The 12903-nt window shown below is 46.3% G+C and overlaps 1 protein-coding gene and 1 long non-coding RNA gene across 3 annotated transcripts in view; one reads left to right on the top strand and one right to left on the bottom strand.

Annotated features, from left to right (window-relative positions):
* LOC126527324 (uncharacterized) overlaps positions 1-6947 on the bottom strand; it is a 55149-nt gene extending 48202 nt beyond the window's left edge. The window contains exon 1 of the long non-coding RNA XR_007598764.3: positions 6625-6947. This is a non-coding gene — a long non-coding RNA (uncharacterized lncRNA). The remainder of the gene's footprint in view (positions 1-6624) is intronic.
* Positions 1-12903, top strand: part of LOC126527498 (uncharacterized) — a 76084-nt gene that overhangs the window by 4158 nt on the left and 59023 nt on the right. The window contains exons 2-5 of one of the 2 annotated variants that reach the window (XM_055068659.2): positions 2590-2678; positions 8195-8272; positions 9559-9624; positions 11521-11656. In XM_055068659.2, the coding sequence (XP_054924634.1) occupies positions 2633-2678; positions 8195-8272; positions 9559-9624; positions 11521-11656 (326 nt within the window). In that variant the 5' untranslated portion in view covers positions 2590-2632. Of the gene's footprint in view, positions 1-2489; positions 2679-8194; positions 8273-9558; positions 9625-11520; positions 11657-12903 lie in introns of those variants that run through there. The other variant, XM_072284458.1, reaches the window with a different exon arrangement.

Below are 12903 nucleotides of genomic sequence, written 5' to 3'. Positions count from 1 at the left end.
AAGATTTCATTCAGCATTGTTTTTTATGTATTTTTTCCAAGTGTTAAAAATGTTGAACCAGATTTACATCGTTTATGACAGGTGAGCAGGCGAAGGGACCTTAACGGTTAGCATATACGAGACTGTTGACTTCAGCCAAGCCAACAGCTGCATCAAGATTCAGATAATTCTGGGAGCAGGCTGGTACCTCTTTTTCATCTCCTGCTTATCTTCTAGCTACTTCATCATTATCGTCATCATCATCATCGCATCTTTTTCTTCTGCGTAAAATAAACTCCATAATTGTCACCTTCATCTGTTCATTTTCATCAACATCTTCAATTCCTTTCTTCGTATTCTTCCATTCTTGTGCTTCTATTCGTCATCGTCTGCTTATTCACCTGCTTCTTCGTTTCTCCTCGACCTCTCTTTCCCCGATTTCTTCTTCTGAGGCAAGAGTAATGCACCTTGTATGGTATGGTACGAAGAACTTTATTTAGGTCCTGAGGGATCAGCCTGGGGCTGATGCGGGCCGCTCCCACGTCGCCTTGTACGTAAAATGCTTCGCCGTTTAAGAGGAGTCCTAGTTTAGCGACGTGAAGACTAAGCTTCAGAACTGCATCGTCTTACCTACACAGATCATCAGCTAATAAGAGCACGTTTCATCGTGAAACCGAGCGTCATACACTACCACGACAGCTGTGGTCACGTAGCATACCGTACGAACGTAAGTGCTCGGCGTACACCAACGTTACGAGCCATCACTTGTAGTGGCACATTTATTTTGTAACATCCCCCGACGCAGTTGTAAAGTCAAACCGCCGGGACAGGACAGAAGTCCAAGTTCGGCCGGAGTTTCGAGCGCGTCCCGCACAAAGGAGACACGCAACGCGCGACGTCATGCTTCGCGGATGGTTTCTTATCTCTCCCTGCTGGTATGCACGCACGCTTAACAAGCCGGCGAGGGCTTATTTCAAACTTCAAGGAGGGAACGGCGAGACGCGAGCCCCTTCCGGGACTTGCCAGCCAACTTATTATATACGCAAGAGGTTAGTAGGCTGTTGCGTCTAGTAGCGAGGCAGCCGAGTTTCGAGAGAACGCACACGCAGTCAACGACACTTCCTCGCTGCCACTGCGAATATGAAAGGAGAAGAAGGAGGAGAGAGAGAGAGGGGGGTGCGCGCGAGTCTGTTAGGGGACCCGCCTTTGTTAGATTGAGTCCAATTCACGAGACCCATCTCGACGGCTAGTATACGGCTTGGCACTGTAGCGTCTGAGCGGCATTCATGCACCGTCGCGAAGACGTGGAACTCTACGTAGAACGAAGATCACAGATGCATCATCTCCTAAACAAACCAACAATAAAATGGGGGAGGGGGGGAAGCCGTTCACAAGTAATAGGATGGCCAGTTGCGCCACATGGTTGGCATTTTGTCAGTGGGAAATTAAGAGCACTGGGACGACTGGACACGTCTCTTCCCCTTCTTTGTCTCGCCGTCCCAACGGTCTAATTCCTCAATCATTCACAATCTCTTCTTCCTTGCGAATAATGCGTGACGTCTAGGTTCACGACATTCGGCGTGAATGAATGAATGAATTAATGAAATAATTATCTGTGAACGAGATAAATATACGTAATGAATGAATGAATGAATGATCTGTGAACAAGATAAATATACGTAAAAATTACGAACAAGTTTCATTTCAAGAAAGAAAGAATGTCGCTGAAATTGATCTTTCGAAAACACGTTCACGGGATCTCAGTACCCCGCTGATCACGCGTGACATAAAGCTTTACAACATTTGACGTGCATGAATGAATGAATCCTCTGCAGCAGCAGCGAGACTGGTGATTCTAAACACGAGAAATGTGCGTATAAGGAAACAACACCAAACAAAAATTGAATGTCGTTGGAAAGCCAAAGCAATCAATCTTCTGCGCTCGGTCGTGATCTGTTTCCAAACGATGATTTAAGAGTGGTTCAGTCGAGGGAAAAAAATAGCTACGTTGGAACATACCTACGCATATAGCTGATAAAGAGAGATAATCAACGAGCAGGCAACTTTAAGCGGGCATGATCTAAACGAGTATTACGTGTTTTGTCGCTGACTAAAAAGCAAAACAACGCGAAATACAATATTTCGAATGTGTTGTGCGACACGACGCAGTAGAATGTAAAACAACCTATGGGAATAACAATGCCTGTAGTGAAGTGCTAGTTGATTCAACTCTCGGCGACATTGTCAACACTTACAACGAAATTAAAGTTTGGTGGCTTTTGTAACAGCGTGTATGGGCATGCTTAGAAAATCATTTGCGCTGCGTCAACTGCTCTAGCACGCGTGCGTACACTCGGCCACGAAAGTTCACGGACCACAGGATCTCAGAAAACGTTCAATTTCAGAAACAGCCTGTGACAGTAGTCAGCAGAACCGAACACTGTTATTCACATATACTATAGTAGATGCTATGAATGCGAACACTGGGGTGCGTCGTGAGCCTTTTTTTTTTCTCAGATTTCGTGTTCCGTAAAATTTTGCAGCCGAGTGTACATTCCCTGCGTTCTGCAGTTGTCGCAACGTGTTGTGCACCTTCTGCCCTCTTTCCAGCGCGGAGTCGCCGCTTGACGAGAGGGGGCGCTGCGTACTCAACATGCTTTCCACGCTGTGCTGCCTGGCGACGACGGCGCTCATCACAGGCAAGTTACACCTGGTGGCAGTCGTGGTCGTGACGTAGCAGCAGGCCGGGTTAGCCTGGCACGCTTGGCCGGCAATTGTTCAGCCGCAAGTTGTACGTGTACTCCGTGTCGCTTTATGCTCCAATTTGCTTTGCTCTACTTGAATAGGACGTTGTGTGGAAGAGACAAGTCAAGGGTGTGACTAATAGAACAGCGTATACTTTCAGAACAGCGCAAGCCGCTACTACATAAATTGCACGAGTCGGCGAAAGCACACGTGACATGAAAGTGACACACTCGGGCGAGGCAAACGTGAACACATCGGTCACCTTTTTATGAACACAAAGGGTTTCTTTCGGTTAACTCGGACCTGTGTTATACATAACCGATTTTGTGCAGATTTTAAAACCACGTTCCGAACGACGATTCTCGCCAACCTGCCGACGAGAATTTAACAACCTCAGTCTTACTTGATTAGAGCACGTCTTTTGCTTCTACTGTGGAGGGTGCTAGGAATTTCTGGTTGAAGTGCCTCCAACGTGGCAGCTCATTACACCCATGCCTTCCAGAACATTCGATGTTTGAAAACATTAGGCTGCTAGAGATGTGCGTTCATTGTGCGGGTTGTCGATAGTGGCTGTACGCCCTTGTATTCATCGTACTGATCTGTTATCGGTATGTCTGATGTATCCATTACGTTATAAAATATGAAGTTATTTTCTTTTTCTGTTAAAACCATATAGCCAGAAATGTATCCGGCTTACTTTTCTCGTTCCTCCTTGTATCAGAAAAATAAAAAAAAAAACTCGGAACAATAAGGCTGTTGAGTCACCGCGCTTCCAAACCTGTGCATTTCGACGTTCCTCTTCAAATACATTGAGGAAATATTCTCACAATGCAACCACTGCACCACAATCTGTCCCATAATAAAAAAAAGAAGTGCAATTATATTTGATGGAGAAAGCTTAATTAAGCTGCAGTCGCAGCTTTACGGTGGGTGTCAGGTGGACTGATATCAAAGATATGAAGAAGTAAAAAATGTTATCTTGAGCGGGTTCAGCTCAAGATAACATAAGATAACAAGATAGTTCAGCTCACACCCTGAATTTTACCGTACATGAATCTGCTGCGTCGGTCTCTAAATCATCATTGAAGAAAAGCAATTGTTCATGAGCGCCACTTCCTTTTAACGCGTCGTTTTCGCAAGGCAGCAAACTAACAATCACAGCTTGCGGATTTTGTTTTAATTTCACACGTCCCACAATGGTTATGACGTACAGCATTAAACATTCTATCGTGCAAATGCCGAGTGCGTCAGTTCTCGCTCTTAAAGCAAATTATTCAAATATCTACGCTCTCCGGCGTCGTACACCTGTTGCAAAATGTCTCTATTTCAGGCGCCAATACTCTTTGATTTATTTATTTTACGATTTCGAAATGTTGGCAGTCTTTGTCGCCGACTCAACGTTTGGTTGCCAAATGAACTGACGTATCCGGCATGCGGCTATAGACCGTTTTTTCGTAGGCGCCGCCATATTGTGAACGCAGTGGCGCCGCCTATGAGCAGCGCCATACTGGCTTGGGTGAAAGCGGTCTTTTGCATGGCAGGCATGCGCTCGGCGGTAGGTTCTGGCGTTTGTTTTCGCGGTCGTGCGGTCTGTTTAGTATGACGTGCGTATTCTACGTGGTAAACGGTTCTGTGAAACGTGCTGAAGTGGTTTAAGGCGTCATGGCTGGAATTTCTGCTGGCGTTGAGGTGGACAGAACACGCAGCGCGATGTGTGCGTGCATATTTGAGCCCACAATCAGCCTCGGAGATCAATTGTGTATTTGTGAATGTTCCGATCACTAATGTGACCTTATTGCAGTATTATCCTCTATTTCTAAGCTGCGGTTTAGGAGCGATGAAACATACGCGACGATCGCGTGGGTACCGTTCTGCTACGATAGGAGCTGTGATGTTATACTTTGACAATCGTTAAAACTGTTCGCTGCAGGTTACATTTCGTAACTACTTGGTTCGATGGATAAGGTTTCCGCCCCTGAATAAAATAGTTTTGGCAAGCAATAGTAGCATACCTTACAGTCTGAATTAAGCTTGTCCAGCAAAGGGACTCTTTACGAACTGCGCAAGCGTCGTAAGCAGTGGTAGGTGCTGGATTACAGATATCTTTGTTCTATATACCGCATGGTCCAGCGGTTATATATTATCAGTGGTTATATATTTATAAACGTTGTGCGGCGTGACTATGCGAGGTCGTATTGCGGCGTTAGTCCGTTTTCTCTTGCTTTTTCGAGAAAGAGGATGATAACCGAATTTTTTTTTCGGTTGTGTTCGTTCCGTTCTCTACGACGCACTCACACGTATTGCGAAATTTTTGTCCTCAAAAATAGGCATCGCATTCTTTTTATGCGATCCCTCTCATATATTATGGCTGTATACAGGCCATAAAGGCAATGCTGAAACGCACAGCTTACATATGTATCGTGGTGGTTCACCAACCGCAGAGATCGCTGTGTTGAGCAGCGCCATCAGCCTCATGCAGGAAGGCTAGCGTAGACACATGGTAATTTGAAGCCTACTAGACTTGAAATGCGCGAGAACGATGCCGGTGCATCACAAATATTTGATAGCGCCTGCCGCTTAGATGTTTCGTGGTTGCCTTAGGTTGGCCGTGCACGAGCATGCGCTCTTATGCTTTATGTTTTACTTCCTACGCCAAATGATCAGATAGTGATCAGATTTACCATTTCATGCTGCTAATACAGATACACCGGTTTTATTTGTTGAATTAGAACCGATATAAGCAAAATAGTTCACAACACATACATACACCGTGCGTACACCGCGGCTGATAAAGCGCGTCACATTTTTGCGCCCCCAAGAGATATTTCCGCCTACTGTAGTTACCGATGCATCGAAAAGCTTCCCTGACGACCTTATATGAACGGACATGGCGTAAATTTCACAAAGTACCATCTAAAACATCTCGAAATCGTTCCGCAGCACGCGACAGCAATACTTTCAAGTAGCGCCGCGCCGGCTCGCCCAAGCCAGAGAGGAGGAAAGGCTCTCCGCGCGCCCTTCCTCCTCGCCCGATGAAAAGGTCAGAAAACGCAGGAGGTAACATAACGAGCATACTTTCTCGACATGCTTGTTCTCCTTGTTGGAGTGCTAAGTCACAAACATATAACTATATATAGCACTGGAATGTTTTAAAGCTCCGCGATTTCCTTTTTTTTTTTTTAGTTGTTAAACAATAGGAGGCTCCAAGCCTGAGTCAAACACGTGCTGCTGTCACTCGCCGGAATTAGATTTTGTTCTAATACTTGACAACACGTTTTCTTACGTGCGGTTTATATATATAAGCTCAGCCGGTTATGGCATCTCTGAAGCCGCGTGTGTGGTCAGGAGGAAGGAAAAACGCTACGGCAAATCCGTTCATAATCACACGAGGCTACACTGCTTGCGTCAGGACTCAAAGTGCGCTTTCGTATTTTTAAAATCGCCCCTCACCTCATTTCCTTCCTTATTCCCCTTCCACAGTAGACGCAGAGAAGCGAACCAAAGCTCTTTGTTTTTCTGTTAATACTCGCTCTCTCGGAGCTGTCACTCCATTGCACGCGAATAACGCTCTTTCATGTTTACTTAATGTTGGCTATTCAATAACATAACTTACTTTTAGGACAGCTGGTCTCGAAACTCGGCCTTCAGAGCCGCCTCACTTTTCAAAGTGCCCGCAAGCGTGGCAAAAAAAAAAAAAAAAGATTGGAACTCACGAAGAGGCCTTTGTAGCACAACCTAGTTCCTTTACAAAGAGCCAGAATCCTTCAATAGCTTCCTGAAGGACTGTGACAGAGTTCACCGGTGCAGCAGCTGTTTAACAAAAGCCCTTTTACATTTTTTGTTATATTACTTCAGCTGAAAAAATGATCAGGATGAAAGTTTGAACGATGTACCACCTACCGTTTTCGAGCAGTGCCCGCGGACCAGCATGCGAGACCACCAAGACGGTGTAACGATTCGCGACCAAACGCTCGAACGTCGCAAGCCGAGAGAAGCACTGTTAACGCACAGCCCCAGCAAGCAGAGGAAGCAATCTTGACACACACCACACGCATCCAGCTCCGGACCTGACTGATCACCGGCGCGCGCTTCGAACCTTAGAACGCGGGAGCGCAAGACAGCGCATGCGCTCGTCTGCACTCGCCACCGCTGGTTTCCAACGGGTTCTGCACAAAGCTCACGTCAGGCCGGCATAACGCAGCGATCCATTCCGCTAAATTCTGCCACTCTCTTCGCCGTTCACGGCCGGCTTATCCCGGCGATAACGCGCACGCGATAAGCACCCGACCACTGACGAAGCGCGAAAATGAATAGCCACTGGCATGTAAACGTTACATTTTACAGGTCCTGATCGCCAGTATACCAACACGTAAAAGTATACGATGCATACGCCGTCTGCGCCGTCTGCTCATGCTTGCCGTCCACGAAAAGGCCAGACGACTGTCTTCTGGAGGTGTCCATCTTGGAAAGGACATGAGTCGTGGCTTTCACGTGTCTCTGGCTCACTCGCGGTGACCGGGGACTTCCCACCAATGACGAGGCACTCGCGAGTTGTTCGGGCTGTTCTTTCCGATACGCGGTATGAAATGCCATCGCGCGCGTACAAGCCGCCACGGCTTGTGCCGTTTCCAAGCTGGACGCAGTTCGGAAGACAAAGCGTCTAGCTTTTGCAGCCGTTCGTGTATCGTGTGGCAGGCAGCGCGAATAGTTAATAGCTACACTAATGTAGTTAATGGCTACACTAATGAATAGTTAATAGCTACACTCAAGATCTTCAGTGTAGCCATTAACTGATCCTAACTCACGTGCTGTTCGCAGGAAAATTGCAGAGCTGCCGCTTCAGAGGCAGTAATCACGCATGTGAGCTGCAGTTAACGTGAAGACGACAGAAACATTTTTGTTTTACCATTCTCTTGCGAGTAATTGTATAATTAACATTACTTTCACTCCTGAACTGGGAAAAACATACGCGGAAATGTATGGAATTGACTTGAGCTTATTCTTAGCGTTAGCTCTCGCGAAACTTGACACTAATTTGGTATAAACTGTTGTGTCGTCACAGCCGACGAAGAGCATCCGTGAATTGCTTTTTTGAATACCGCAAGATGATACGAAAGTCCAGAATGTAGCACAAAAATGCAAACATCAAACAGACAATGTTACGTCTTCATTTCTGCGTTTAGGCAACGAAAACCGGTTTCTACGACAAGAAACGTAAGGAGACGGGTTTTTTTTTTTTTTTTTCCCGGGTACAATAAGATGCTGCCTTCCGCATCTAAGCATGGTATTTAAAGAGAAATAAACAAAAGAAGGTGTTCTAGTTGGTAACATACCAGACAGTGGTGAGGACTGACTTTAGAAGCGATTATATCCCCAAGCTGTCTTCGAGAGTGAGAATACAGTTCGCACTGCGTCTTGAATATTTGCTTTGTTATATTGTGTTACTTCTTTTCCTTTTTTCTGTTTGCAGTTGTGCGAACACAAAGCGACGACGACTTCTTTATTCCCGGAGAGGAGACGCTAGCCAGGCTGCTACCAGAAGAATACGGTATCTATACGGCAAAGTCTCACATTCCTGAACCAGCAACGCTGCAGTGAAGAAAAAAAACGCACCTCCACCCACGTCCGTAATTTGTAGAAATAGCGCGATCCTCTCAACATAGACCTCGTCATTTTGATGAACCGCGGTGGGCCAAATTGCACAACGTCTGTGTCAAATTACAGTCGAGCTACAGAAAATTGATTGTAGAGCAAACGAGCCATCGTATTCGAAACGCATCACAAGTCATATTACACTGTCAGTTGCAGTAGCTATACACTGTCCCGTTTCAAGTAGTGACGCCAAGTTCAAATGAACTTGACTGGTGATACGTGCTCCACGTGCATCCAAAACATTGCAGTCTGCGTCACACCGCCTCAGGTAAAGCAAAGTTATGTTGTTATACTTCACCTTACAGGTCGTTTGCCTTCGGTAGTTCCTTTGGCATTCGGCACTGTCGAAGGTACGAGGCGCACATACGCGACATCCTTGCGCATCATAACATAGTTCCCGGTTTAACTGTCTGGTTAACGACGGAGTTAGATAGTTTTGTGCTTACTTGGTACATGATGCGTTACGGCGATACGTGTAACATTTTAGGACCTTTACTGCGCATGCGCATTGTATACCATGAATTCAACAGCAGCCGAGCAGACAAAGTGACGCGGACGAACACATCTTGAACTGCATTCGACCATTCCTATTGGCTATGGAGTCTTGCAGCTTCCACAGTGCTGCAAGCGACTTGTGAAATGGAGTGTACATAATGTTGTTTTCAGTTCCTGGGCGCCGGCCCCCATCTAGGGCTGCTATAAAAAAAAAAATATTCGGCATAGTGACGCCAACTTACGCGATGGTGAAATAGTGAAAGCCCCGTCCCTTGCGCGAAAATCGTCCTGCATGCGAGTTGATCAGATTACCGTGCGTAATAAAGTTGTAACTATAGAAAAAGCTTATGCTGCGTTTAACAGCCCAAAATGACGGCGCTCCTGTAGGCTTCCGTAAATGTGTGCTGCGTCGTGTTGTATCGATCGTGTTGCGTTTTATTAATTTTCGCAGATGTTAACACCACCTCTTTGTTCAGCATCTCAAACTCTCCACTCTTGAGCCGCGTAAGGACTACTTGCGGACAGCCCACTAATTAACCGAGCATTATTGCGCTGTTCCTGTTTCATTTCTTTTTTAACCGCACACCTCCAGAATCTGTGCGTTACAAGCCTTCCTTTGCGCAATGCGTATAGCGTTTCCACGTGGTACGTCACGTCTTTACTAAGGTTAACTCCATCCTATCACAGATGAAGCGGACGAGGAAGTTACAGAAGTGTGCCCAAAAGCGAAGCCCGGACAAGACGACCTGCCAGGTACGACGCCGTCTTTTCAATTTTTAATATTTTCTTCTTTTTTACTCACTTGGCGAACAGCAAGAAAAAACCGAAATGCAGAATTCAAATGTTAAGAAAACATGCGGCACGTCAGACAAAGATCCCAACTGCTACAACATTACTACTTCGTAATGGGGTTTGTTCATAGACTTCCACGACGCTACTTCGTTCTTATTCATTGTTTCATACGTTTTTTTTTTCTTAAAAGACCCACGCACACCCTTATTACACAACAGCTCGCGAGACGCGCTTCTAGGATCTTAAAAAGCGTTACTTACAGTCGCAGACCACTATAGTCTTCGAGATTAAAAGGCATGCTATATGGGCACAACAATTAGCGTGTGACGTATGCAGTTCGTTGTTGGTCAGAACACCTTTCAGTGTTCCATTCTGAGCACCGTTCTATGCCTAAATTTCACTGTTTTATAACAGCAACCTCGGCACAAGCATATGAGTGGGCATTGTTGAAGTTCACACTTGTATACCGTGATTTTCAGTGCAGTCATCTAAAAGAAGAAAAAAACAGAAAGCCGTTCCATAGGGTACAAGACGAGCAAAAGATTTGATGCCCATCAAAGGAGGAAAGTGTCGGTGTCTGCCGCAGAAAGTGACCAGCGTAGCTCTTCGAAGCACGCAGCGTATCTGGCACACGTACAAATACTGGGCGCGAGCCCTCCATGACGTAGGAAACAGGATCATACGTTAGAATGACATCTGCGGGTGCATTGTGTCTGACGCTTAAATGTGTCTGGCCGTGTTAAAGATTATTCCACGTACGCGAAATTTCTTGCGCGCGCTCTGAAGATGTCAAACAAAATGTTACGGGTTTTTACGTACCAAAACCACGATCTGATTATGAGGCACGCTGTAGTGGGGGCTTCTGAAATTTTGACCACCTGGGGTTCTCTAACGTGCACCTAAATCTAAGTACACTGGTGTTTTCGCATTTCTCCCCCATCGAAATGCGGCCGCCGTGGCCGGGATTCGATCCCTCGACCTCGTGCTTAGCCGCCCAACACCACAGCCAACTTTGAAGATGTCAAAAAGTAGCGTGAACAAAACCAAAGGCGAAACCAAAGGTGGCAGGCACGAACGTTAACCAGCATGGCATGCTAAAACTTCTCGAAGCACTGTGGCGCCACCTACCACCAGCGACTCTATGACGTAGTAGAGGGGATCCCAAGTCAAAATGTCTCCTGCGGCGCATGGTGTCTAACACACAACTTTGTGTCCTACCGCGACAGGTATTCTTGCACGCGAATCCTCTGGTGTTTAATTATATACAGCAGTGTTCATCCAATTTTTCTAGTATATACGTGACCCTCTTTAGTAGTACCAAACCTACGATGATCGGGGGTCATGGTAGGTTTAGTATATACATAAACCTTTTGTAAGCCTCCTGAAAATTCACTTTTTTAAATTACACAGATATATTTACATATTAATTTATTCAAAATACATTAAACTCAGCAGGGGGCTGGCAACAATGCTTGTTAATACTTTTAACCTGGATTCATTTAATCGCTTATTTTAATTAGAAACATCTAGCTTAGACCTGCGCAGGCCCGGATTTCAGATGCATTAGCATTTCTTTGGCTATCTCTCAGGCAAAATTTCCTCGTGTAGCACCTATAAACGAATCAGTGCGAAAAGGGAAGTGGACAGTTCAAAGCTCGACGTCAGAGGTCAGCAAGCGGCATTGACGTCATTGATGATACAGATATCTGAACCCTCCATGACCCACAGGAAAATGCTCACGACCCATTCGGGGGTTATGACCCGCAGTTTGAGAAACACGGTTATAATAGGATACCAGCAAACAACGCAACACAGGTTGTACGTTGATCTTTCTCTTATTTTTTCTCGTGCGAGCAGGATTCGACCTGATCCGCAAGTTCCGGTTGGACGACGTCCAGTTCGACTTCCCGGGCGTCAAGCGAGTGACCGGCTCCAACAGCCTGCAGACTGCGTACAGGCTGTCCAGGAAGGCGGAGCTCGTGCTGCCCACCAGGTACATACAAACGAACCCGAACAGTTATCTTGGGTGTCGCCATATCTTGGTGGCAACCAAGGGAAGTAGCTCCCTGCCCACGTGTACAGCTTCACTCGGAGTATACGCGACCCCGTCATCAGATTTGTCGTTTATAATGCGCTTTTGTCAATAAGCTTTTGCCAGTTGCAAGCTCACTGCCTTGTAGCTTTTGCCAGTTGCAAGCTCACTGCCTTGTACCTAACCCTTGAAAAAGAACAGAATCTCACAAGCCCGCGGTGAACTGAGTGCTAATTTCTAAGCTCACCACAGCGCTAAATACGTCGCGTACACAAGAAAAGGAACCCGTAAGACGCCATCTTTTGTGCTATGCCGGTTTGTGGCAATTGATTAACCCCTCAACCTTGTCCAAGCCTTCCACCCGTGTAGGCCAGCAAACCAACTGCACGGTCGAATAAATCTTTACAGCACAGCCTACATAAGCTCCCCCGCGTATAGCTCCACACTGGCCTACAGGACACAAGGTCAAACAAGGCGCCATGAGCAACCGTATAACGAAGTGAAACTAACAGCTGCCTCACTTAAGACACGTCCTTGCAAAGCTAAGGACGCCGCGCGGCCTTCGTCTAGCCTCCACTGGCCGCTGTGTCCTGTCTTCCAGCGTCTACACGGTGCGCCTTGTAGAGGGCGACCGGCGAGGATTAACCCAAACAAGGACAATATAGAATGACAAGAGGGCGCTAGTGTGCCCTCCGTCTAGTAATCACTTGTCTGCAATTCGCTTCATCAATTACGTAAATGCACCCAAGTAATACTCAACGACGTCTTCTATACGAAACGTCCCACGTCGGCACATACCGATCAGTTCACGAGTCTCGACTCTGTCATCTATTTCGTCGAGCGTGTAGAAAATTCGACCTCGTTCGTAAGGCATGCTGATGAATCGTTCAAGGGCAAGTTTGACGTCAGGACAGTGTGCCGACGAGTCCGGCCCCTTGCGGGATTCAAAACGTTTCCGGGCTGAAGCTCTCCTCCTGTTTGCTCACTGTTGAACGATTTTTTTTTCACGACTATACTTTGTTTTTATTTCGATCCCTCGTGCGGAAGTGGATCATAAACTTCTGATCGCGGATACGCATGTACGCTTGTTACTGTGTAGTAGCGCGTGGTTGCATCGACTCGATGAATTTACTGCTTCAGGCGCAGGGTTGTCGTCTAAGTACTTCTTTAAGTGCAACCACGAAGATAGGATGGTTACAACTTGGTCG

Source organism: Dermacentor andersoni, chromosome 9, assembly GCF_023375885.2.
Source record: "Dermacentor andersoni chromosome 9, qqDerAnde1_hic_scaffold, whole genome shotgun sequence".
NCBI classification, from domain to species: Eukaryota; Metazoa; Arthropoda; class Arachnida; order Ixodida; family Ixodidae; genus Dermacentor; species Dermacentor andersoni.
This window is presented reverse-complemented; position numbering and strand designations above follow the sequence as displayed.